The sequence below is a fragment of the Perna viridis genome, chromosome 3 (assembly GCF_037379345.1).
Source record: "Perna viridis isolate PV_CMFRI_1.1 ecotype Kerala chromosome 3, ASM3737934v1, whole genome shotgun sequence".
Classification (NCBI taxonomy): domain Eukaryota; kingdom Metazoa; phylum Mollusca; class Bivalvia; order Mytilida; family Mytilidae; genus Perna; species Perna viridis.
Genome location: NC_142447.1, coordinates 5,071,867 through 5,091,123, shown reverse-complemented (window position 1 = coordinate 5,091,123; position 19,257 = coordinate 5,071,867). Strand labels below are relative to the sequence as shown.

At 32.0% G+C, this 19,257-nt stretch overlaps 1 protein-coding gene across 1 annotated transcript; it reads left to right on the top strand.

Moving 5' to 3' along the window:
* Positions 1–465: 465 nt before the first annotated feature.
* Positions 466–15,989, top strand: LOC148620755 (TBC1 domain family member 14-like). The gene is made up of 12 exons (XM_088574532.1): positions 466–1,842; positions 5,636–5,863; positions 7,523–7,605; positions 9,130–9,247; positions 9,610–9,716; positions 10,075–10,158; positions 10,849–10,943; positions 11,593–11,664; positions 12,319–12,447; positions 12,984–13,093; positions 13,764–13,867; positions 14,677–15,989. The coding sequence occupies exons 1-12, from the start codon at positions 806–808 to the stop codon at positions 14,856–14,858; spliced, it is 2,349 nt and encodes a 782-aa protein (XP_088430658.1). The 5' UTR covers positions 466–805; the 3' UTR covers positions 14,859–15,989.
* Positions 15,990–19,257: the final 3,268 nt, after the last annotated feature.

Sequence of the window (19,257 nt, the reverse complement as noted above, 5' to 3'; positions counted from 1 at the left end):
AGTTTGGTGACCTACGTTTTGTATCTTAAAACTTTACAGAATGTTTGTTCAAGGAAATTGGGAAAATCCATCTATTAGTATGATCTACTTTAAATTATTTTAAATTACATGTTTATTCGAATTCAGTAGATAATATTTTACCCTTTTTCTTTTGCTTAAATCAATTGGAATGTTCAATCAGTGGATAATAGATAGCAAAATGAATGCAATGATTGGTTCGTTTTCTAAGAATTAAAACCGGATATCTCCGGCATTGCTTCAGAAATACTGTATTGCTGTTGCATTGTGGGTGATTAGAGGGTTCGGACCTTTTTCAGAAGATTGTGGGCAATTTAAGTACATTTTGAAAGTAGAAACCAACATTGTTGATCTTCCATCAATATGTGTTGTGTTCTTTGAATCATTAATTCAACCATTAACTTGCGAACAAGCCCCTCATAATGCTCGTGATCCACCCCCTAATTTACATACGAACAAACATGGCGGATGTTGATCTGTCAACTGGAAGGGAGGACCAGAAACAAATCGTTTCTTATTAAATTATAAGCACTTTGGGTATAGGAATGAATCGGTATAGCATAAACCGACCCTGTGGTTGTAACCTAAGCGAGTTTTTGTTCGCTATGGAGTTCCAAACCCAAATTTAGTCTTACTCTGTGGCTGTGGTGAAGCATGATTTCCTCGTCTTGATTCATGTGATCTGTCTACTTCAAACTTTATTAACAAAACCATTCTGTTTGGGATATGACACAGAAGCACATCCAATGTAACTGTATTTTGCTGAAATTGAAAAAAGGTAATAAAAATGCGAATGGGAATGTCTGATTATACAGAATCGACATCTAGTGTAAATTTAGTTCGTTCACCTAATGAAATGGGTCCAACTGATTCACTGCCGTTTGATCATTCTTCATCCAGCAAACTTATCCATAAAGAAGCAGATAGGAGTAAGTTTACATTACACCTCAGGAATGAGAATGAGGGAGACAGTTTGTTGAAACAGTTAAATGAAAGTGTTGATATATCAAGTAGTGAGGATGGTTCACCCATAAAGGTGAATGTTTCAAGTGTAACAGATGAACAAACTTTTAATCACGTTGATGAATCTTTTGCTAATTCAGAAGGTGATAGTGATAATGAAGAAGGAGCTAAATTAAACATGAAACAAGTGGACTCGGGCTTGATCATTTCTCCGATTCGACTGACAGAAGACCTACCAATTAATGTAGAAGATGAAGAGAACAAATTTTCCTCAGTAACAAGTAATATGCAACAAAAACTTTTCTACATACCTACAACCCGTCAACTAGTTGCAGAAAATTCCTCCAATTCTGATACTCAAAATAACCACACAAGTAAATCTGATATTGAAACTGAAGGTAGTGAAAATTTAAGTTCGTCCACAGAAACAATATTAAATGAGAGTGACAAGACAAAGTTGAGTATTCAAGTGAATGAAACATCTAGTCTTGGTGGTGAGAGCGATTCTTTGCTTCATCTAAGCCTGGGAAAACTAAAAGATTATGATCAAATTTCATTGAACAATTCTGAAAGTGACATGCATAGAAATACAACCTCTGATTCTTTGCTTCGAACATTTAATGATACTACTAGTCTTTCTAGTTTAAGCACGTGTACAGATTTTTCAATATCAGCAGCATCAATTGATGAAGGTTGTGATGGCACAGGTTTGTGCATTGACACTGGGGACGGAGAGTTCATGGAAATAAGCTTGCACTCCAGAAATTCTTTTGAAAGAAAGAAAAATCCATCTCAAGACAGTGGATTTGAAGACAGGGGGATTAAACCTAAGAGGAAGGGATTATCTGATTTCTTGACAAGGTAATTTATGAAACTGCTTTTGGTATCTCAGAATTACATATACAATTGTATATGGGAACATGTATACATATCAAGTACTTTGTACTTGTGGAATTAAACAAAAATTGTCAGTACTCAGTACATGTTGATGTATATAAATTTAAGTAAAGGTTACCAGTAAAAGAGCTACATGTACATGTATTCTCTTGACATGTAGGCTTGACACAAATAGGACCACAGCATTAGTAGACAATATATGGATGCACTGCAGTGTTCTTCCAAGATCAACATACTGTGTTGTCACTTGTGCAGCATTTTATTATTCCTGCACAATGCACTTAGAAATCATGTAAAAAATGTATTCATGTACATGTACATGTATGTGTAATTACATGTACATTACACTGGATTGATTTGGAATGAGTAGTAAGATTAAAAAACTTCTGATACACCATGACCGATTAAATTCACCTTTACTGAACATAACTTGTACATGTACGTGTTACATGTATGTATAAGTATTACAGATTACTTGCATTGTATGTGTGCATGTGTAAATACATTGTAGGTTATTCTAGTGTTCACTGAACTTTTTATACCCTGTCACATGAAGTGGCAGGGTATTATGTGATACCCACCCAAAAAGTTGTGTGTCCATTCATTTGTCTGTCACCCACACATTAGGCCACTTTCAACATTTTGCCACCCCCTTTTTCACCATCATGTGGATGGGTATCACATAGTGTTCCATGAATGCCCGATTTTTGAAAAAGGCAGGGTAATTCAGGTTACAAAGGGGCACCTTAGCATATTGAATGCAAATTCGAAGGCACATCATGTACATGTATACATTGCATTCACAGTTGAGAGAAATTGACTGAAGAGAGCAGGATGTTTATAAAACCAATAAAAAGGCCAGGGCACCAGCACTTTTCCATTGCAGTCTGTAGGGAACACTATTAATTATACTTGTGCATCTATGTTTTAATATGTTAAGCGTTACATAATTTGTAAATGTGGAAACATACCAGTAAGTTGCATGAAAGTTAGAAAGCCATAAATCAAAAGTTTTTCTTGGTTTTCCTTTGAAGTGTATAATGTGTGAACTGCATTTGTACATGTACTGGTACATGTGTATGTACATTTCTCCATAGTTTCTACAGAGCAGATACCGTACATGTACATTTGTACTTGTACATTGTGTTTTGACTGAGGAATATTTTACATGTACAATATACATGCATTATAAAAATATGCACATGTATCACTTTTCAGGCCTTTAGTTCTTAAAAAAAATACAATGTACAAATGTGCATGTACATGTACGTGTCATCTGTAATATTTGTTAATGAAATAAACCAGTAATCTGTTATTATGGTACACAAACATAGACTGAAATTATCTTAATAATCCAATTCATTGAATCTTAAAGGTCATATGAACCTTAACTTGATCTTCAAGTCATAAAAGGAAGGAAAACTAGAGATTATTTCCTGTAACTCATTGTATGAAAATTTATTAATAGTTACATAAAATACGAGATTAATATAATTATCTAAAATGAGAAAGAGCAGCATAGAAAAGGATCCATTAATATTTGTGTATCACTCTAATATCCCCTATCTGTAAGTTTTTGTTTTGTTTTAAAATAATTATAATTACTTTAGTTTACTGTGAAAGTACTTTAATTTGTGGATACCAATTTTCGTGTATTAGGGAAGAAATGCAAGTTCGTGGATTCTTGAATTTGTGGTTTTGATGTTTTCAGTATACACATCAATGAGATTCTCCTTTTCATTGGGAACCAAATTTCATTATTTGGCCTCCCCTCGAAAACAACGAAAATTGGTACTCCATGAACAGTAGTACTTTCACAGTAATTTGACTTTGTAACAGATATATATGTTGCTTTATTTGGCTAAATATCAATACAGCATGGACTACAAAAAGATGTACAGTTGAATGTACAGCTTTGTGATTGATCATGATGTATTTCTTTGATTTAGTAGTTACGTACATGTTTGTACTGAAAAGATTCACACGTATACAGTGAAACCTCCTTTTCACATGTGTAAACCAAACTCTGAATAATCCAAACACCTGTCTAAACCAGACACTTTTTTTGCGTCCCTTTTACATGTATACAGCAATGTAAATGCATTTTAAACTTTGGTAAACAAACACTGTCTAAACTGAAAACATTTTAAAGACCAAAAGGGGTTTCATTTATAAAGGTTTTACTGTATTTGTACTGAAGTTGGAATTGTTTGGACACTTGCAAATGGTGTACATGTACATGTATGAAATTGGGTTTTGTTCAATACATGACCATGTACATTTGTACATTATGTAAATCTGATAATTATCTGCACACATTGTCCATTAATTAACAGTGTTGTACATGTTTATTTTGACCCAGTGAAATATTGATTAGGCTGATAATTTTGGTTGATAAGGTACATTGTACAATGTATAGAGTCCAGTGGATATCCTACATCAGTGGACTAACTGTGAACAGCAGTTTTCCAAGATTTTAATAAATTTTAGTTTTCCACAGGAAAAATGAAGAGTAAAGTCTTCTTCCTTTAGTCAATTTTTTTTTCAAAAGTTCAAGTTAATATCTACTTGCCAGAAGGAAAGTCACTTTTAAGTGTATCATACAAAATGTACATGAAAATATATTAATTGTAACTCTCCCACTCCAAAGTTATACTCGTCTCGAAAGACGGGAAAGTGGAATGCTAGAAACCATGAAGCATAAAAGATCTAAAAGATGAAGTATACACGTACATGTACAACGTAAGGAGGTTGATAATTTATATTCTTACTTTCTTCAGTTATGCATTGTATTATACTCTATGCAGTAACTGTACAGTACATTTGTATGTTTATGAAGATTATTCACAGATAGACATTTTCTGAGTATTTTTTTAACCTCAAAATGTACTGTACATGTATGTATGTACATGTACATGTACATTGTAGAATAAGAAAAGAAAATCAATTTTCTTCTTTAACATGTTTGAGGAAAAATATACCTGTTGTATTGTGTTCTTTGAATTATAACTTCACACATAAAGGAAGTACATGCATTAGCATGGCAGATAGCTATTTATAACTGTGGAAGTACAATAGTATTGGCCTCACAATGTAATTTATGCCAAAGCACATAGATTCGATTCAGTATTTTAGATGACAATCATAGTTAATCTATTGTATTCTGGGGTACATTGTTTTGGCTTCATTTTTGTTTCAATGCAAATACATGTTCATGTAATTTATTGCTTAATTTGAATGATGGTGAATACTTTAGTTGATCTACTGATGTACATGTACTTTTTTGGAATGGAAAGGAATGCATAATATACATTTTGCAGTTCGAACCAGGTTAGCTTTTGAGATTCTTATGCAGATTGTGAATTAGTGCTAATTTTTGAAAGGTTATTAACCAAATTGTGGACATACAGGGGACAATTACAATGTATACTAGTACATGTACATGTAATTCAGATTATTGAGACAAGTACATGTACAAAGTCTCCAAGGCTCTAACAGTGGACAGCAATTCACATAAGCCATGCATACAACTTATTTCAATTTTATTCATATGTACATGTACATGTGCATGTGTGTTCAGTACAGTGTGTAGTTTTGTTAAAATTCACAGAAAGTTCTCTATTAACTGAACTCAGTCATAAATGGTCACAAATAAAAGACAAAAACAGTTGATTGAATATATGTTTAGGTACAATGGATCTTTGTTCTTTGCTTCAGCACTGTTGTTTTTTTTTAAGAAGTACAAATTTGTTTACAGAAACTTGTTCTCCAGAAAGGCCAAGGAGAATGAAGAAGACGATGAGGGAGAACAGGGCTGGAAACTGTTTGGGAGAGTGCCACCAAAACAGGCTCCTGATAAAGACCCTCAACAAATAACTCAGGAATTTCAACACAAGCTACGAGCAGCTGCCCCACCAAAGCCAACAAAAAAGTCTGACATTGAAGTCATGTCAACTACTGCATTAATCCTAGAAAACAGACCACAGTGAGTTTGTGACCCTTGACCTTTATACATTTGTATAAAATTCTGAAACCTGTCTAAATCCAAAGCCAGAATAAATGTAGACTTGTCTAATTCAGACACTTGTTGAAGTCCTTTGTATGTTTAAATGTATTGTGAGCCTGGGTAAAGCTGCATGTGATTCCTGTCTATACAAAACAAATATCTACAGTTCTATAGAGGTTCATGATAGACAGGTTTCACTGCACACTATATAATATCAGTGGTTTTTTTAGAGCTCATCATGTTTATCATTTATGAAAGACTTTTTAGGATGACAAAAGTAATCTAGTCTCGTTTCAAATACTAAGTATACATGTATCATAGACCATGAGATATAGGGTAAACTAATGGAGTTGCATAAGGCTACATTGGCTATCTAAGATGTACATTTCAAAATGATTATCCAGGTCAATCATAATTGTAAGCTCTTACACACTGTATGTTTGTCCTCTTCCACTATGGAAAATTAGAAGGGCAAAAATCTCTGTCTTTGGTCCACTTCATGTAACTGACACCAAACAATATTCTGGGCAGACAGAGTAGGTTTTGATCAGTGAAATAAAAAGATGTGAATAATATTGAAGACATGATTTATATGTATAGGATATATTTAACTATTTTCTCTTGAAAAGTGTTCTTTATTTTATTTTATTTTGTGCATTCCTAAAACTAATGTTGAATTATTTTTGTTTCATTTAACCAGGAAACATAGGTAAATAACTCAGTTCAACTTCTTTGTTATATAAAATAGAAATCCACTTCTAACGTTTTTATATGCTCTTTTGTAAGAGGGGTTAGTCTCATTAGATTTTGAAATTACCGTAATGGCTTACTGTGAAAGTACTATATAATGTGGGGTACCAATTTTTGTGGTTTTCGTGGGTAGGCAAAACAACGAAATTTGGGTTCCAATGAAAGGGAGATTTCCATTAATGTGTATACAAAAAACCTCAAAACCTCGAATTCAAGAAGCCACAAACTTTTGTTTCTTCCTTTACCCACGAATATTGGTATCCATGATCATTGGTGTCCATGAATTTAAGTGCTTTCACAGTATCTGTCTGAATATGTTTTGGTTACTTTTTTAACAGAGCAAAATGATTACACATCTTTTGTTAGCTTTGATCATATTTCAAATGTATAGATATTACTATGACCAGGACAATTGTGAAAGTTCAGTGATATTGTTTGCCTGAAATTACTTTTAAAATATGGTTGTTTCCCCTGATGAAAATTTACAAATTTGTCAAAAAAATGGCTAAAAAAATAGTCTCAAACAAGATCAACTATTGTTTTTGAGCAAAATTACACTGATTAAATATTTATGACCTGTCTTTTCCTTGACACCCTCTGTACAATTTATCATTTTAACTGCAGATTATTATTAAAGGTTTTGTGTGATTATTCCAAATTTTCCAATTGAAAAACAATGACACACATTTTCCCAATTAAAAAAAAAGGATGAGATAGTTTTGAAAAAGGCCAACAATAAAAGGGAGATTTCACTGACTCATAACAGGCAAATGTTTTTTAGATACAATCTACATGTAGATAACTGTTTTCAAACACTGTAAAAGTGTTTATCTCTGTAGCAAAGAAAGTTTGTGGAAGAGAGTAACTAATGGTAATTATCTTTTATAGAAATTTACCATCAAAAGATCCAGAGGAGGCAGAGAAACACAGACTACAGTATGAAGCCATGGTAGAAGCTGCTAGGAAAAAGGGTAAGGAAAAATTAGGAGACCCTTAAAAAATGGTTGGTAACTGCTGTCATATTCACAAATCTTGGGTGTGAGTAAATAATATGAAAAAATATTTTAAATTGCTTACAAACCCAAAATTACATAAATTTTTTTCAAGTATTTGATTGAACTGAGAAGATCAAAGCTTTGTCAATGTACAAATTACCTACATGCAGTGTTTTCCCCATTAATTAAGCACTGTGTAGTATAACACTATACTTAATTTACTAGGAGCACTGTGCTTTTATTGTTGGCCAAGGCCAAGTTGATAGTGCTTTATTGTCTGTTTCAAGTTACTAGTTCTGTTGTCTCATTGCATTTAAGAATAAATGTTTAGAAAGGCACAGGTTATGTAAATCTGATTTTTTGTTCATTTTTGAGTAAGAGGTACAAGTGCTACATGTATGTTTCACATTGTACATCTCCATTTTTTTTGTAGTCATGTTTTTGTTAACATGTATATTTTCCACATACATCTTGTGAAATAACTACATTCCATAAATGGTAATTTGGCTTGTTAAACATCTACACTGATACATCTAACATGCCAGAACATGTAACCTGTATTAAAATACACGAAGGACCCATAAAATACTTGTTTTAAAGGTTGTCATAAATTACAAGACTTGTAATTGAATTCAATTTTGACTGTTGTTTGGTAAGGGGAACTTTTGTTAGTCAGATTTATTGATATGTTGTGTTAGAACTTTAAAAAATTGATGTACAAGTACATGTATATAGGATTTAAAGTATGGAAGGTCACTCTTGACATAACAAAATAAACAAAAGTCATTTTTTTTGCATTGTTGTTGTGTTGTGTAAAAATCTTGTACATTCCAGCGTTTAACCTAAGTACAAAAAAAAGTTGATACTTTCAGATATCACCAAAAGGTCCATTCTTTTTATACCCCTGCTCATTGGAGTGGGTATGCCATAAATTGCTTGATATCCACCAAAAAGTTACATGTCAGCCCTTCTGTCTGTCACCTGACTGTTTCCAGATGATCACTTGAAAACTGATCAATAAATTATTTTGAAACTTTGTGTAGTTGTTTATCACCATAAAATACAAGTCAAGTTCAATTTTTCAGAAAAAATCAAAATTGTAGTTTTTGAGTAATACCGTCTTCAACATTTTGCTTTCCCTTTAAATTTTTTCAACATCGGCATTACATGGTTGGGTATTTCTTAATGTTCCATGAATGCCCTACTTTTTATTGATGAATGAATTTGAAATAGGACCTTCCTTAGCATATTTCTATCTTTGCATTATGTTACAAGGTCCTCATCACTATTTGGGACAATAAAATGGTAAAAAGAAATAACTCCCTTTCTCATTGGTTTCTATGAGGAGTGGTCTGAGAACCAAAAAATTAACCTTGAATAGCCTGAGAACCAAGAAATTAACTTCGAATGGCCTAATGCAGTACAAATATTACTTTGAATGGCCCAATGCAGTACAAATTTTACTTTGAATGGCCTAATGCAGTACAAATTTTCTTTTAGAACTGAAAGATTTAAAGATGAGGAAAAAGATGATGCAGCAGCAGCGAAAGCATGAGGACCAAGTTGTTAATGCTGCTAAGAGGTGGACTGATGAGATATTACCAAATTGGGAACAAATGTAGGTTTATATTCATGTAATTGTGGCCTTTAGACTCTATTGATTTAGAAATTACCATATTCCTATGTCTGATTATTTATATACTTGAGTGTTTGTTTCTCAAAGGGTCATCAGAAACTATTTCAATATATACAAAGTAAGTTAATCACTTACTTGTCATGACTCAAACCTAGTCATGATAACATTTTGAATCAAAGAAAAATGTCTGCCCATAAATGCAAGAAAAAAAGACCAGACAGGATAATTTGGGATTATTGTTCACAATTATTGAAAGTGTTGATTTTATTATTCATTTTGTTAACCACACAAATCCTGAAAAACAACCAACTTTTCTCTAAGGATGCTGCATATATTTTTTTTAGGAAATCACAGAAGAGAACAAGAGACATGTGGTGGAATGGTATACCTACAAATGTCAGGGGGAAAGTCTGGAAACTGGCCCTTGGGAATGACCTCAATGTAACTCCAGGTACATATTTATGAAACTTCAGCAACAGTTTTGTTTTCACTTAGTAATTGCATATGATATAATTTATTAATTTTCAAAATGTATGAACATTAGCTGTGTCATATTGGTATGTAAATCTATATGCCTGTTTGACGTATACAGATGAAAATGTCAAAATGCTTGATCATACAGTCTGTTTTTTTTTTTATTAATAAAAAAATCAAATAATTGATAATTAAATATTGATAGGAATTATCATACTGGTTATTCAGATGCTGAAGTTTTTGATTGGTGTTTATTCTTCTGAAATCCAGATCAGTTTTCTTTTAGAAGAAAATTGTAACTTTTAGATAATGTAAATTTGTTACCTAACTTTCAGAGCTGTATGAGATCTGTGTTAGTAGGGCTGAAGACAGAATCAGACAAACAATTGAAATGACAGAAATATATGGTAATTCTGAAAGTAAGTACTTCTATATAGTTAAGACTATTTGAAGAGTAGTTTTGCAGGTTAGTGCATTTTATCAATTAAGATGGTTACAGAATACCATCATCAGATTTAGTTGAAGAAACTTCTTATGACAACAAGCTGTGAAAAAAGCATGGGGCATTCTTGATCTTTTGCCATTTTAGTTTTAAACTATTAAGTTTTGGAATCTGTGATAATTAGGCAGAATTGAAAAATAATGAATCATGCTAAAAAAAAAACACACAAATTTGACAATGTGGCATATAGTTTTATGGTCTATTGACAACATATTGATAGTTTGTTCGTCTTTGAAGTGTCAGAGGATGCTGAAATGCAATAGAATGATGGGGAAAAGTGAGTTATCCCCCTTTGATGATGAAATTGCATTGCATTTCAGATAAATCTTTGAATAAGGTTTCATGGAAAGAATTGTTTTTTTATCACCATGATTCACCCAGTGCCTGATTCTTACAGACAATATCACTGAAAAGATTAATTTTGTGGATTTGACTGAAGTTTCTTTTGGAGTTGTAGTCTTGCGTAATTATTGCTGACTACTTATTAACAGTTTCTAGGGGAAAGTACCAAAAATGATAACAGTGAAAACTTGCATAAATAATGGTAAGTTAAACTTCAAATTGTGTTTGTATATTTCACAGAATGTGTACTTAATTTTTATTACAGCATCCTCTGAGCCTCCGTCCAGTAAAGAATCTAGCGTAGAGCTTATTAAGTTAGATGTTTCTAGAACATTCCCACAACTTTGTATATTCCAAAAAGTAAGTGTGTAAGGCCAACTTACATTAATTTCTTAGTTTCTTATGTGGGATTTTTCTTAGGATTGGCAGGTGTCCACTTCTACAAATCTAGTTTTTACTCTGATGATTCTTTGTTTTAATTTACTTTTGATTACCTGTGATTGTTTCTCTGTTGTTTCTCGTATCTCAAACCTGCTGTAGACACATCTGGTGTTTACCTTTTTTGGATTCTCTGTAATTTGTTCAAATTTTTACTGTGAATTACGCATACTGATTAGGAGTCTGAATTTACAATCAATAGATAAAATTTTGGGAATCACAAAGTTCAGGATTACTGGAAACATTCACATTTTTGCTATTTTTGCTGTGGAAAGAAAAGTGCAAAAAAGAGTACCTGAGAAATTGATTTGTATCACTATATAATTATTTTTTGAAACTGTAAAAATTAGTGACTAAAAATATGATATGTTTACAGTATTTCATGGAGATATAGATATTATTACAGGAAGATATACATGTAATTACTGGGAGATATACACATAAGAGACTGAATGTCAGAGTTTTTGATGAATAAATCTGGTAATTTGATGATGAAACTTACATTATTTACATTTGTACAAGAAAGTAACACTATAACATTTACTTGTTATATTTTTGTCTTCATTTGTAGGGTGGTCCTTATTATGATTTGTTGCACAGTTTACTAGGTGCCTATGCATGTTACAGACCAGATGTTGGCTACGTAAGTTCACCTTTTCACACCTTAAAGAGATGTCATGCATGTCCACGGTCAGGATATATTTTGGTCATTAATGTGTCTGTGTCGTTATTTTACTTTTTAGTTTCATTTTTCTTTGCTGTGTTAATGTGGATTTTATTACCTCTGTTGTCAGTTCCTTTCAGAACTTACTGTAAGGTATGTTAACAGTTATTGTAGAGTATTTGGTGACTTCTGAAAATATTTACTATTATAGGTTATACCATGGTGCATTCGTTGTATTTCACCAAATTTGTTCTTTTTCCTACTATGCTGTGTTTAGTTTTGTCTTGTAGAAACTTTCATCAGTAAGGAATTCTGGTCACAATGGTCTCAGTTTTAACTCAGCTTAATGAAATAGAATTCATTATTGTAATAATTCTGAACTCAGCTTAAAGGGTTTATCCAGCTATTAACTCTGATAGGACATGATGTGTTTTCATTGTGTCTATTATCTGTGTATGAAATACCATGGTAGTTAATCATTAAGAAATACAAATTTTCTGCAACTTTGAATTTTATAAAAATCTTTGAAGGATTAAAAAGAAGACGTCCAATCACTGATGTTTGAATCACCCTGCATCATCAATTATGAAAAATAAACAAAATTTATTAACTTGATCTTTTTTGTTCTAACAGGTCCAAGGAATGTCTTTCATAGCTGCAGTCTTACTTCTCAATATGGATGTTGCCGACGCTTTTATCTGTTTTGCAAATCTATTAAATCGTCCATGCCAAGTCGCCTTCTTCAGGGTAGATGAAAGTCTGGTAGGTTTAAATAAACTGTGTTCATGGGATCTGATTTTCTTGAAGTTTGGTTTATTAAGTACACTGATGTTGAAAAATTTTGCCATGAAATTCATGAAGCAAAAATCACATTTACATAAAGAACTGTTTTCATTTTGAGAGCTGTCCATACATATATACCTCCATCTTTAACATATCTCAAACATTCTGTTTTAGTCTTAACATTTCTTTGTGGGAGAAAGTTCAGAATTAAATTTTTCTTTTATCTTTTATTTTTGTTTCCATAATTTTCCGTTCTAGAGTTATGGGTTTCCAAACAAAAAAAAGGTGGAACTGGTGTATTATTTCCTTTGTTTAAGCTTTGTTTTATGGGTGTTATTAGATAAAAACAAATTTAGTAAACATTGTATGCAATTTTCTTTATAACCTACTAGTTTTGCTATTTCCAGAAATAAACTATAATTTGTTGATTATGACTTCCAATTATACTTTTGAATAAAAAAAAAAATCTTGTCAGTTACAATTTTTAAAATCATTTATTTTTCATGTTTTTGTAGATGAAGATATACTTCGAGACCTATCAGGAATTTTTTGAAGAAAATATGCCTGTGTTATACTCCCATTTCAAAAAGAACAAAGTTACTCCAGATTTATATATCACTGATTGGTATGACTTATATGTATTATAGATGGTGCTTTGTAATATAAGAAACACAACAGGAATAGTAAGAAACCAATCAGCCTACAACACAGATTCTCACACCACATTTCTCACTTTAAATGGACCTAAAATTGTACATGTTAACCTTTAGAACAGTTCATGTAGGAGATTCTACCCAATTGACTCTGTCTCATGTATTTTACTTAAAGCTATTTTTTTATGTAAAAGTTCAGTTATTTAGTGATTTCACAAAAAAGATAGTAGTTTTAACCAAAACCTCCTACAAATCTTACATTTTTATTATTTCCATGTTGGAGAATGATTTTGTGGGAGTCTCCCCATTGATGTGGGAAGGTTAACAGGTATGCCAAACTAAAACAACAAATGACTCAGGCTGGTATATTCAAGGTTTCACTTGTGAAAATGGTTCAAACCTGGGCATTTCAAGCCAATAATTTGAATAAATCTTTCAACATTATTTGCAGGCTTTAAATTAAAAAAGTCTGATTTTTCGCAGTATTTGGGTTTGGTATACTTTATTCTGTTATTTTTATTACAAAAAATTATTTCAGCTTATTTAAGTTTTATGTGTGTAATGTCACATTTAAATAGATAATGTTTGAAAAAATATCTGTATTATTTCAAAAATTGTTTTATCTCATATTTGTATTTTCAGGATATTTGCCTTGTTCAGTAAATCCCTGCCTTTAGATGTAGCTTGCAGAGTATGGGATGTCTTCTGTCGAGATGGTGAAGAATTTCTCTTTAGAACAGCATTAGGTAGACTAATTTAAAGAATAAGTTGAAAAAAACTTTGTTGTTTGAGTATTTGTGTTTTATTTAAGTCTAACAGAAGATTTTTGATTCAATTACTGTCACATAGTAATGAGGGTTTTTGATGACTTGAATTTTTGATAGAAGTTGTTTTTATACAAGCACCATCAAAGTTTCAATGTTGCGTTCTTATTTGTCCCAACTGTTCAGGGTTAAACCTTTGCAGTCGTATGAAGCTGCATCCCACGAAGCATTTTATTTGTAATGACAAGGATAGAAGTTTTAATATTTTTTTTCATAAGCAGTGTTCTTGAAGAAATTTGTTTAAAGATGAGTTTCCAAGGACAGAAAGCTACACTTCTCACTTGGCCATGTATGTTCAGAAATTTTAAAGAGGTGACCTTAATATTGTGCTTGTAGTAGTAAAAAACATGGTACCAAAACAAAAGTTGAAATACTTATGGGGCCCAAAAATGGATTGTAAAGGGACTGAGTTCAGAAAATTGTAGTGTGTACAAATACACATAAAACACTACTTTTCATTTTTCCAAGAAAACCAGTTGACACTCTATCCCCTGTAAAACTGCATGCTTGGTGGAGAAGCAGTAACTACCAATTTTAAAGTTTTTGGTCTGAATAGGTTAAGGATTAAAACTACAACCTCTTGCACTCAAGGGGGGCAGGCTAACTAGAGACCATTGAGGCGATTTTCAGGGTGAACAGTAGTAAAATAGAGATGTGGGGAAGTGTATTAGAAAACTTTTAAATTACCATGACTAACAGTTCAATTTTAGAAATGACTTGATATTTTCCAGGTATCTTGAAAATGCATGAAGAGGTGTTGCTACATACAGACTTTTGTCACATGGTACAGTTATTGACTCGCTTACCTGACGATCTGTCAGGAGAAATGTTGTTCAAACATATAGAATCCATACGGATGAATATTGACAAGAAAAAATTTACTCAAGTGTTGGCCAGTAATAAAGAATCTTGATAGCAGCCTTAATGTAGCTGTTTTGTGGTTTTCTAAGTCATGTGCTATTCCAAAGAGAGGCTCCTAGTTAGACTGGGTCCTTGAGGTGTGTAGTGGAATGGGGAGTAAGCTATTGTAGCAGAAAATGGTTGTACTAGTTTGACTGGTATCCTGTTCAGATTGAGATGTACGGTAGAGACCTGAAATTTGTACCAGTTCGAGGAACAGTAAACAGTTCTGCACTAGTTTAACTAGTGATTTTTTTGTTTTTCAGTCCTTGAGATACTGTTATATTTAATGACTGTTCCTATTCATTCATGTATGTTTGAACTGTTCCATTGAAAAATATTAGATATGGGGAGAAGACACTTATGCATCACAACAGTGCCAACTCTCATGCATTTTGAATCTGATTTGACTGAATTTTCCTTTGATTTTTCAAACTTTTGTCTGATTTCACACAGTTAAACTTGAATGCTTGACAGCTTTGACATGATTTGTTTTCAAAACTTGTGGCAAACTGAATGAAATACATGTTTTTAGACTTCACTCAAAATTGATTCTGTTGGTAAATCCCATGGCAAAAAAATGTGCCTTCTCCCAGTACCATATATGTTTTAATTGAACAACCTGTAGAGATAACACTAAACATTGTTGATTTAGTTTCTTTCGTTCAGTTATGTTACATTATAATGTTACTTCAAGTAAGTTGCTTTTAATAATGATATCTATTATTTCTCTTTTAAGTGTCAGTCTCAGCACTTTTCTGACTATTTGCACCATCAGAATCAAGGAAAAAAGACAAGATTTTCCATATCATTCTGATAAATTAAGTTATAATTTCATTGACATGCATGTTTCTGATTTTTCCCATTTTGCCTGATTCTTATAAAAACTTACATTAAATCACTTGTGTAGTTCACCCTGCAAAATTTTAGATTGAAAAATCATCTAATGGGTTTTATACTATAGGTTATAGACAAAGTGAAAGTATAGCCCCAGAATAGCATGTCTGATTAGTTATGTTCATTTTCCTTCAGATATTGTATCCTTCCTTAGCTCAGTCAATTGTTGTGCAATCTCTCTACACTGATATTATCTTCTTGAAGAATATATTACCTATGATCAGGGTTTTTTTTGTAAAATTACAAATCAATACAGTTGGAAAGTTTTTTTTTGTTTTGGTTCTATACATGTATTTTCATTCTCCTACAATCAATTCATTTGCTTTTTTGCTTAAACATAGAAGCCTAAAAATTGGTAGTGCAGTATTAAAGTGAGTTCATGCACAGCTTTCATTTTTCATCATTTTCCCCCCATTGTTACTGTAATGTTTTAGAAAGATTGCATTAAAAGAACAAACACAGAACTTCTAGGACCACCTTTTGTTATTATGATGAAATATGCCAAGCATAAAACAGTCTTTCAATTTTATTGAGATTATGTATAAATTAAATCTTATATATACCTTATAAAACTTTAATTTTATACAATGCATATTCCATCAACATGTATTATGTAGAAATTGGTGCACAATTAACCTTTGCAATTGACATAATTTGTATATAAAATGATTCCAATATCAATGTTCTGGCCAGAAAGAAACTGAGGGGGTCCTGCATCTGTCCTCAAAGACCCATACCCTTCTGCCATATCTTAGTGCTCTTTGTCCCTTTATATGATTTCAAAGTGCAGTGATGAAGTTTTGGTCAGCAGTGCAATCTCTATTTGAAATAATCGTTGCAAAAAAAAACCTTATTTTTTCAGTAAATGCCATACTTGCTAGGTGTTATAAAACAAATTGACAAATATGAGGGTCTGCATTATGCCTAGCACATTACAGACTGAATTAATCTCCTCTTGTACCCCTCTTCTTTTTTTTATTCTACCTTGAACATTGATAATTGTTTACTGCACTTTATGTATATTTTCATGTGCATATTAATGTATAGAAATTTTATAGAATTTTTTCTGGTTTAAAAGCTAAGTTTTCTCAACTATTGAAACTAGTTGGTCTTACTAGTTTTTATTTTTCCTAAGGTTTAATAACTAAATTTTTTTAACTACTGAAACTATTCATTCTAGTTAACTGTCAGACACAGAATCTTTTTTAAAGTACCAGTAGATGCTGTACAAGTTATTATTTTGAAGGATATAATTTTTTGGGGGTATTTCTTCAAAATTGTATTGGTTTGTTCAGTGGATGTCTATATGCCTTAAATGTAAGCAAATGATAAGCCTTTGATGGCTGTAATAATTGAATTTGTTTTTATAGTAAGCAATTTGATTCTGTTAGTTTGCCCAATCTTGCTATCAACAATGTGGAAGACACGTAAGTTATGATAAGTTTTACCAAATCATTTACCTGTAAAAGAAAATGGTAGTTCTGCTTTATGGGTTTTGATCTTTATATTCTGGGTTGTGATCTGTCATTTTCATATCAGATCATTTTCTCCTACAGTTATATTGCAAAATAAAATATATTGCAATTATACACACTTCATTAGGGAAAATTTTTGTGTTTGGCAAAGTCAATTGAAATTTTAAGATTTTGGAGGTTGTTTGATTATGTATGTATTCAACAGGAAATGAAAACTTGTTTTTGACTTTCTTGTTCAGTTGACTTTTGGAAAACACCAATTTGTATAGAAACATTAATTTTGATTTGTACTACTGTCTTGTCACTTGTTTAACACACTTTTCATCCATCAAGATTACATATAATTGGGGTAATTTGTTTATCATGGCTATATTTGTACAAGTATACATCTACCTAGGTTAAGGGGCATAACTCTTACAAATCATTGTTATGTTGGTGTCAACCAAAATCATGTAAGCATATAAGTAACTTAGATTGATTTCATTCTGTTTCAGCTAAATGCTTGAAAAGCTTGATGAAATTTATTATAATGCAGACATATCACAGATTGCAAGAATTATTTCCCTTATCCTAGGTTAACCTGCTTAAAGATAGTGTTTTTTTTCACAATGCTTGCAGCAAATCAAAATAAACTTGTCTCATTTTGTAGAAAATGTATTTTGCCATTCCTTTATTGTAATCACAATATCTTGACCTCAGTTTTCTACAAGTTTTTCAGACCCACCGAAACTGATAAAATGAAATTTTACAACTGTAAACCTGGAAATTTTTTGTTGTAGTTTTATTTTCTCAGAAAATTCACTGAAGCAAAATCTGCAGTAAATATTTTTATTATTGTATTTTTATATAATAGTAATCTGACCAAGTGCACAAACTTAAAACTGCTCAAAAGTATATTGATTTAAAAAACACAAAATAATTTCATTGTTTACAGTATCTTAATTATTTTGAGTATTTAGATTATAGTGGTTGCATATTTTCTATTGCTCTGCTCAATTTCTTCTCATTTTCTTGCTTGTTTATCTTCATTAGTAATTTTCTAGTCTTGTTATAGATTGATTCTTGATGTTGCACTTTTGCAATCAAATCATTGGTTTGAAATTTTTGAACCAGTATCTTGCAAGTCTGTAGAGTGTGATTGTGATTAAAGCACAGAGTTTAATAGAATAAAAATTTCCATGGAATTAACATTATGGACTGTAAAATGTCTGAAATCGTTTATAAATCTTACTTTGTAAATAAAGTTTTGCCTATTTCAAGCAAAAAAAAAATTCTTTTTAGCCTTTTCCTATAAAAGTTGCTAAATTGTATTATTCATTTTACTACTGTTCAAACTATATTTCTGTTGTCACTGAAGAAACATCAGTACATGTCTACAGAGTATGATGTAGTAATGACAGTACCTTCAGTACCTAAATTATACAATAAATTGAATCCGTTTGACACCTTTCAATGGACTGCTTCTGCCTAAACCATACAGTAAATTGAATCCGTTTGACACCTTTCATTGGACTGTTCTGCCTAAACCATACAGTAAATTGAATCTGTTTGACACCTTTCAATGGACTGTTCTGCCTAAACCATACAGTAAATTGAATCCGTTGGCACCTTCCAATGGACTGTTCTGCTTTAACCATACAGTAAATTGAATCCGTTGGTACCTTCCAATGGACTGTTCTGCTTTAACCATACAGTAAATTGAATCCTTTTGACACCTTTCCATGGACTGTTCTGCCTAAACCATACAGTAAATTGAATCCGTTTGACACCTTCCAATGGACTGTTCTGCTTTAACCATACAGTAAATTGAATCTGTTTGACACCTTTCCATGGACTGTTCTGCCTAAACCATACAGTAAATTGAATCCGTTTGACACCTTTCAATGGACTGTTCTGCCTAAACCATACAGTAAATTGAATCCGTTCGACACCTTTCAATGAACTGAGATGATTTTTGTTATATTTTGATTTTTCCGTTGATTCTACGGTAGGGACAATTCATCTGTGTGTTTGAAACCCAAGGGCATTACTTAGTGTATT

Bases quoted from the DNA above. Each gene is read 5' to 3' on its own strand.
- LOC148620755 (XM_088574532.1), top strand. From the start codon at position 806: ATGCGAATGGGAATGTCTGATTATACAGAATCGACATCTAGTGTAAAT. The intron at 7,606-9,129 runs GTAAGGAAAAAT...ATTTTCTTTTAG, and splicing joins AGAAGCTGCTAGGAAAAAGG to AACTGAAAGATTTAAAGATG. The intron at 9,248-9,609 runs GTAGGTTTATAT...TATTTTTTTTAG, and splicing joins TTACCAAATTGGGAACAAAT to GAAATCACAGAAGAGAACAA.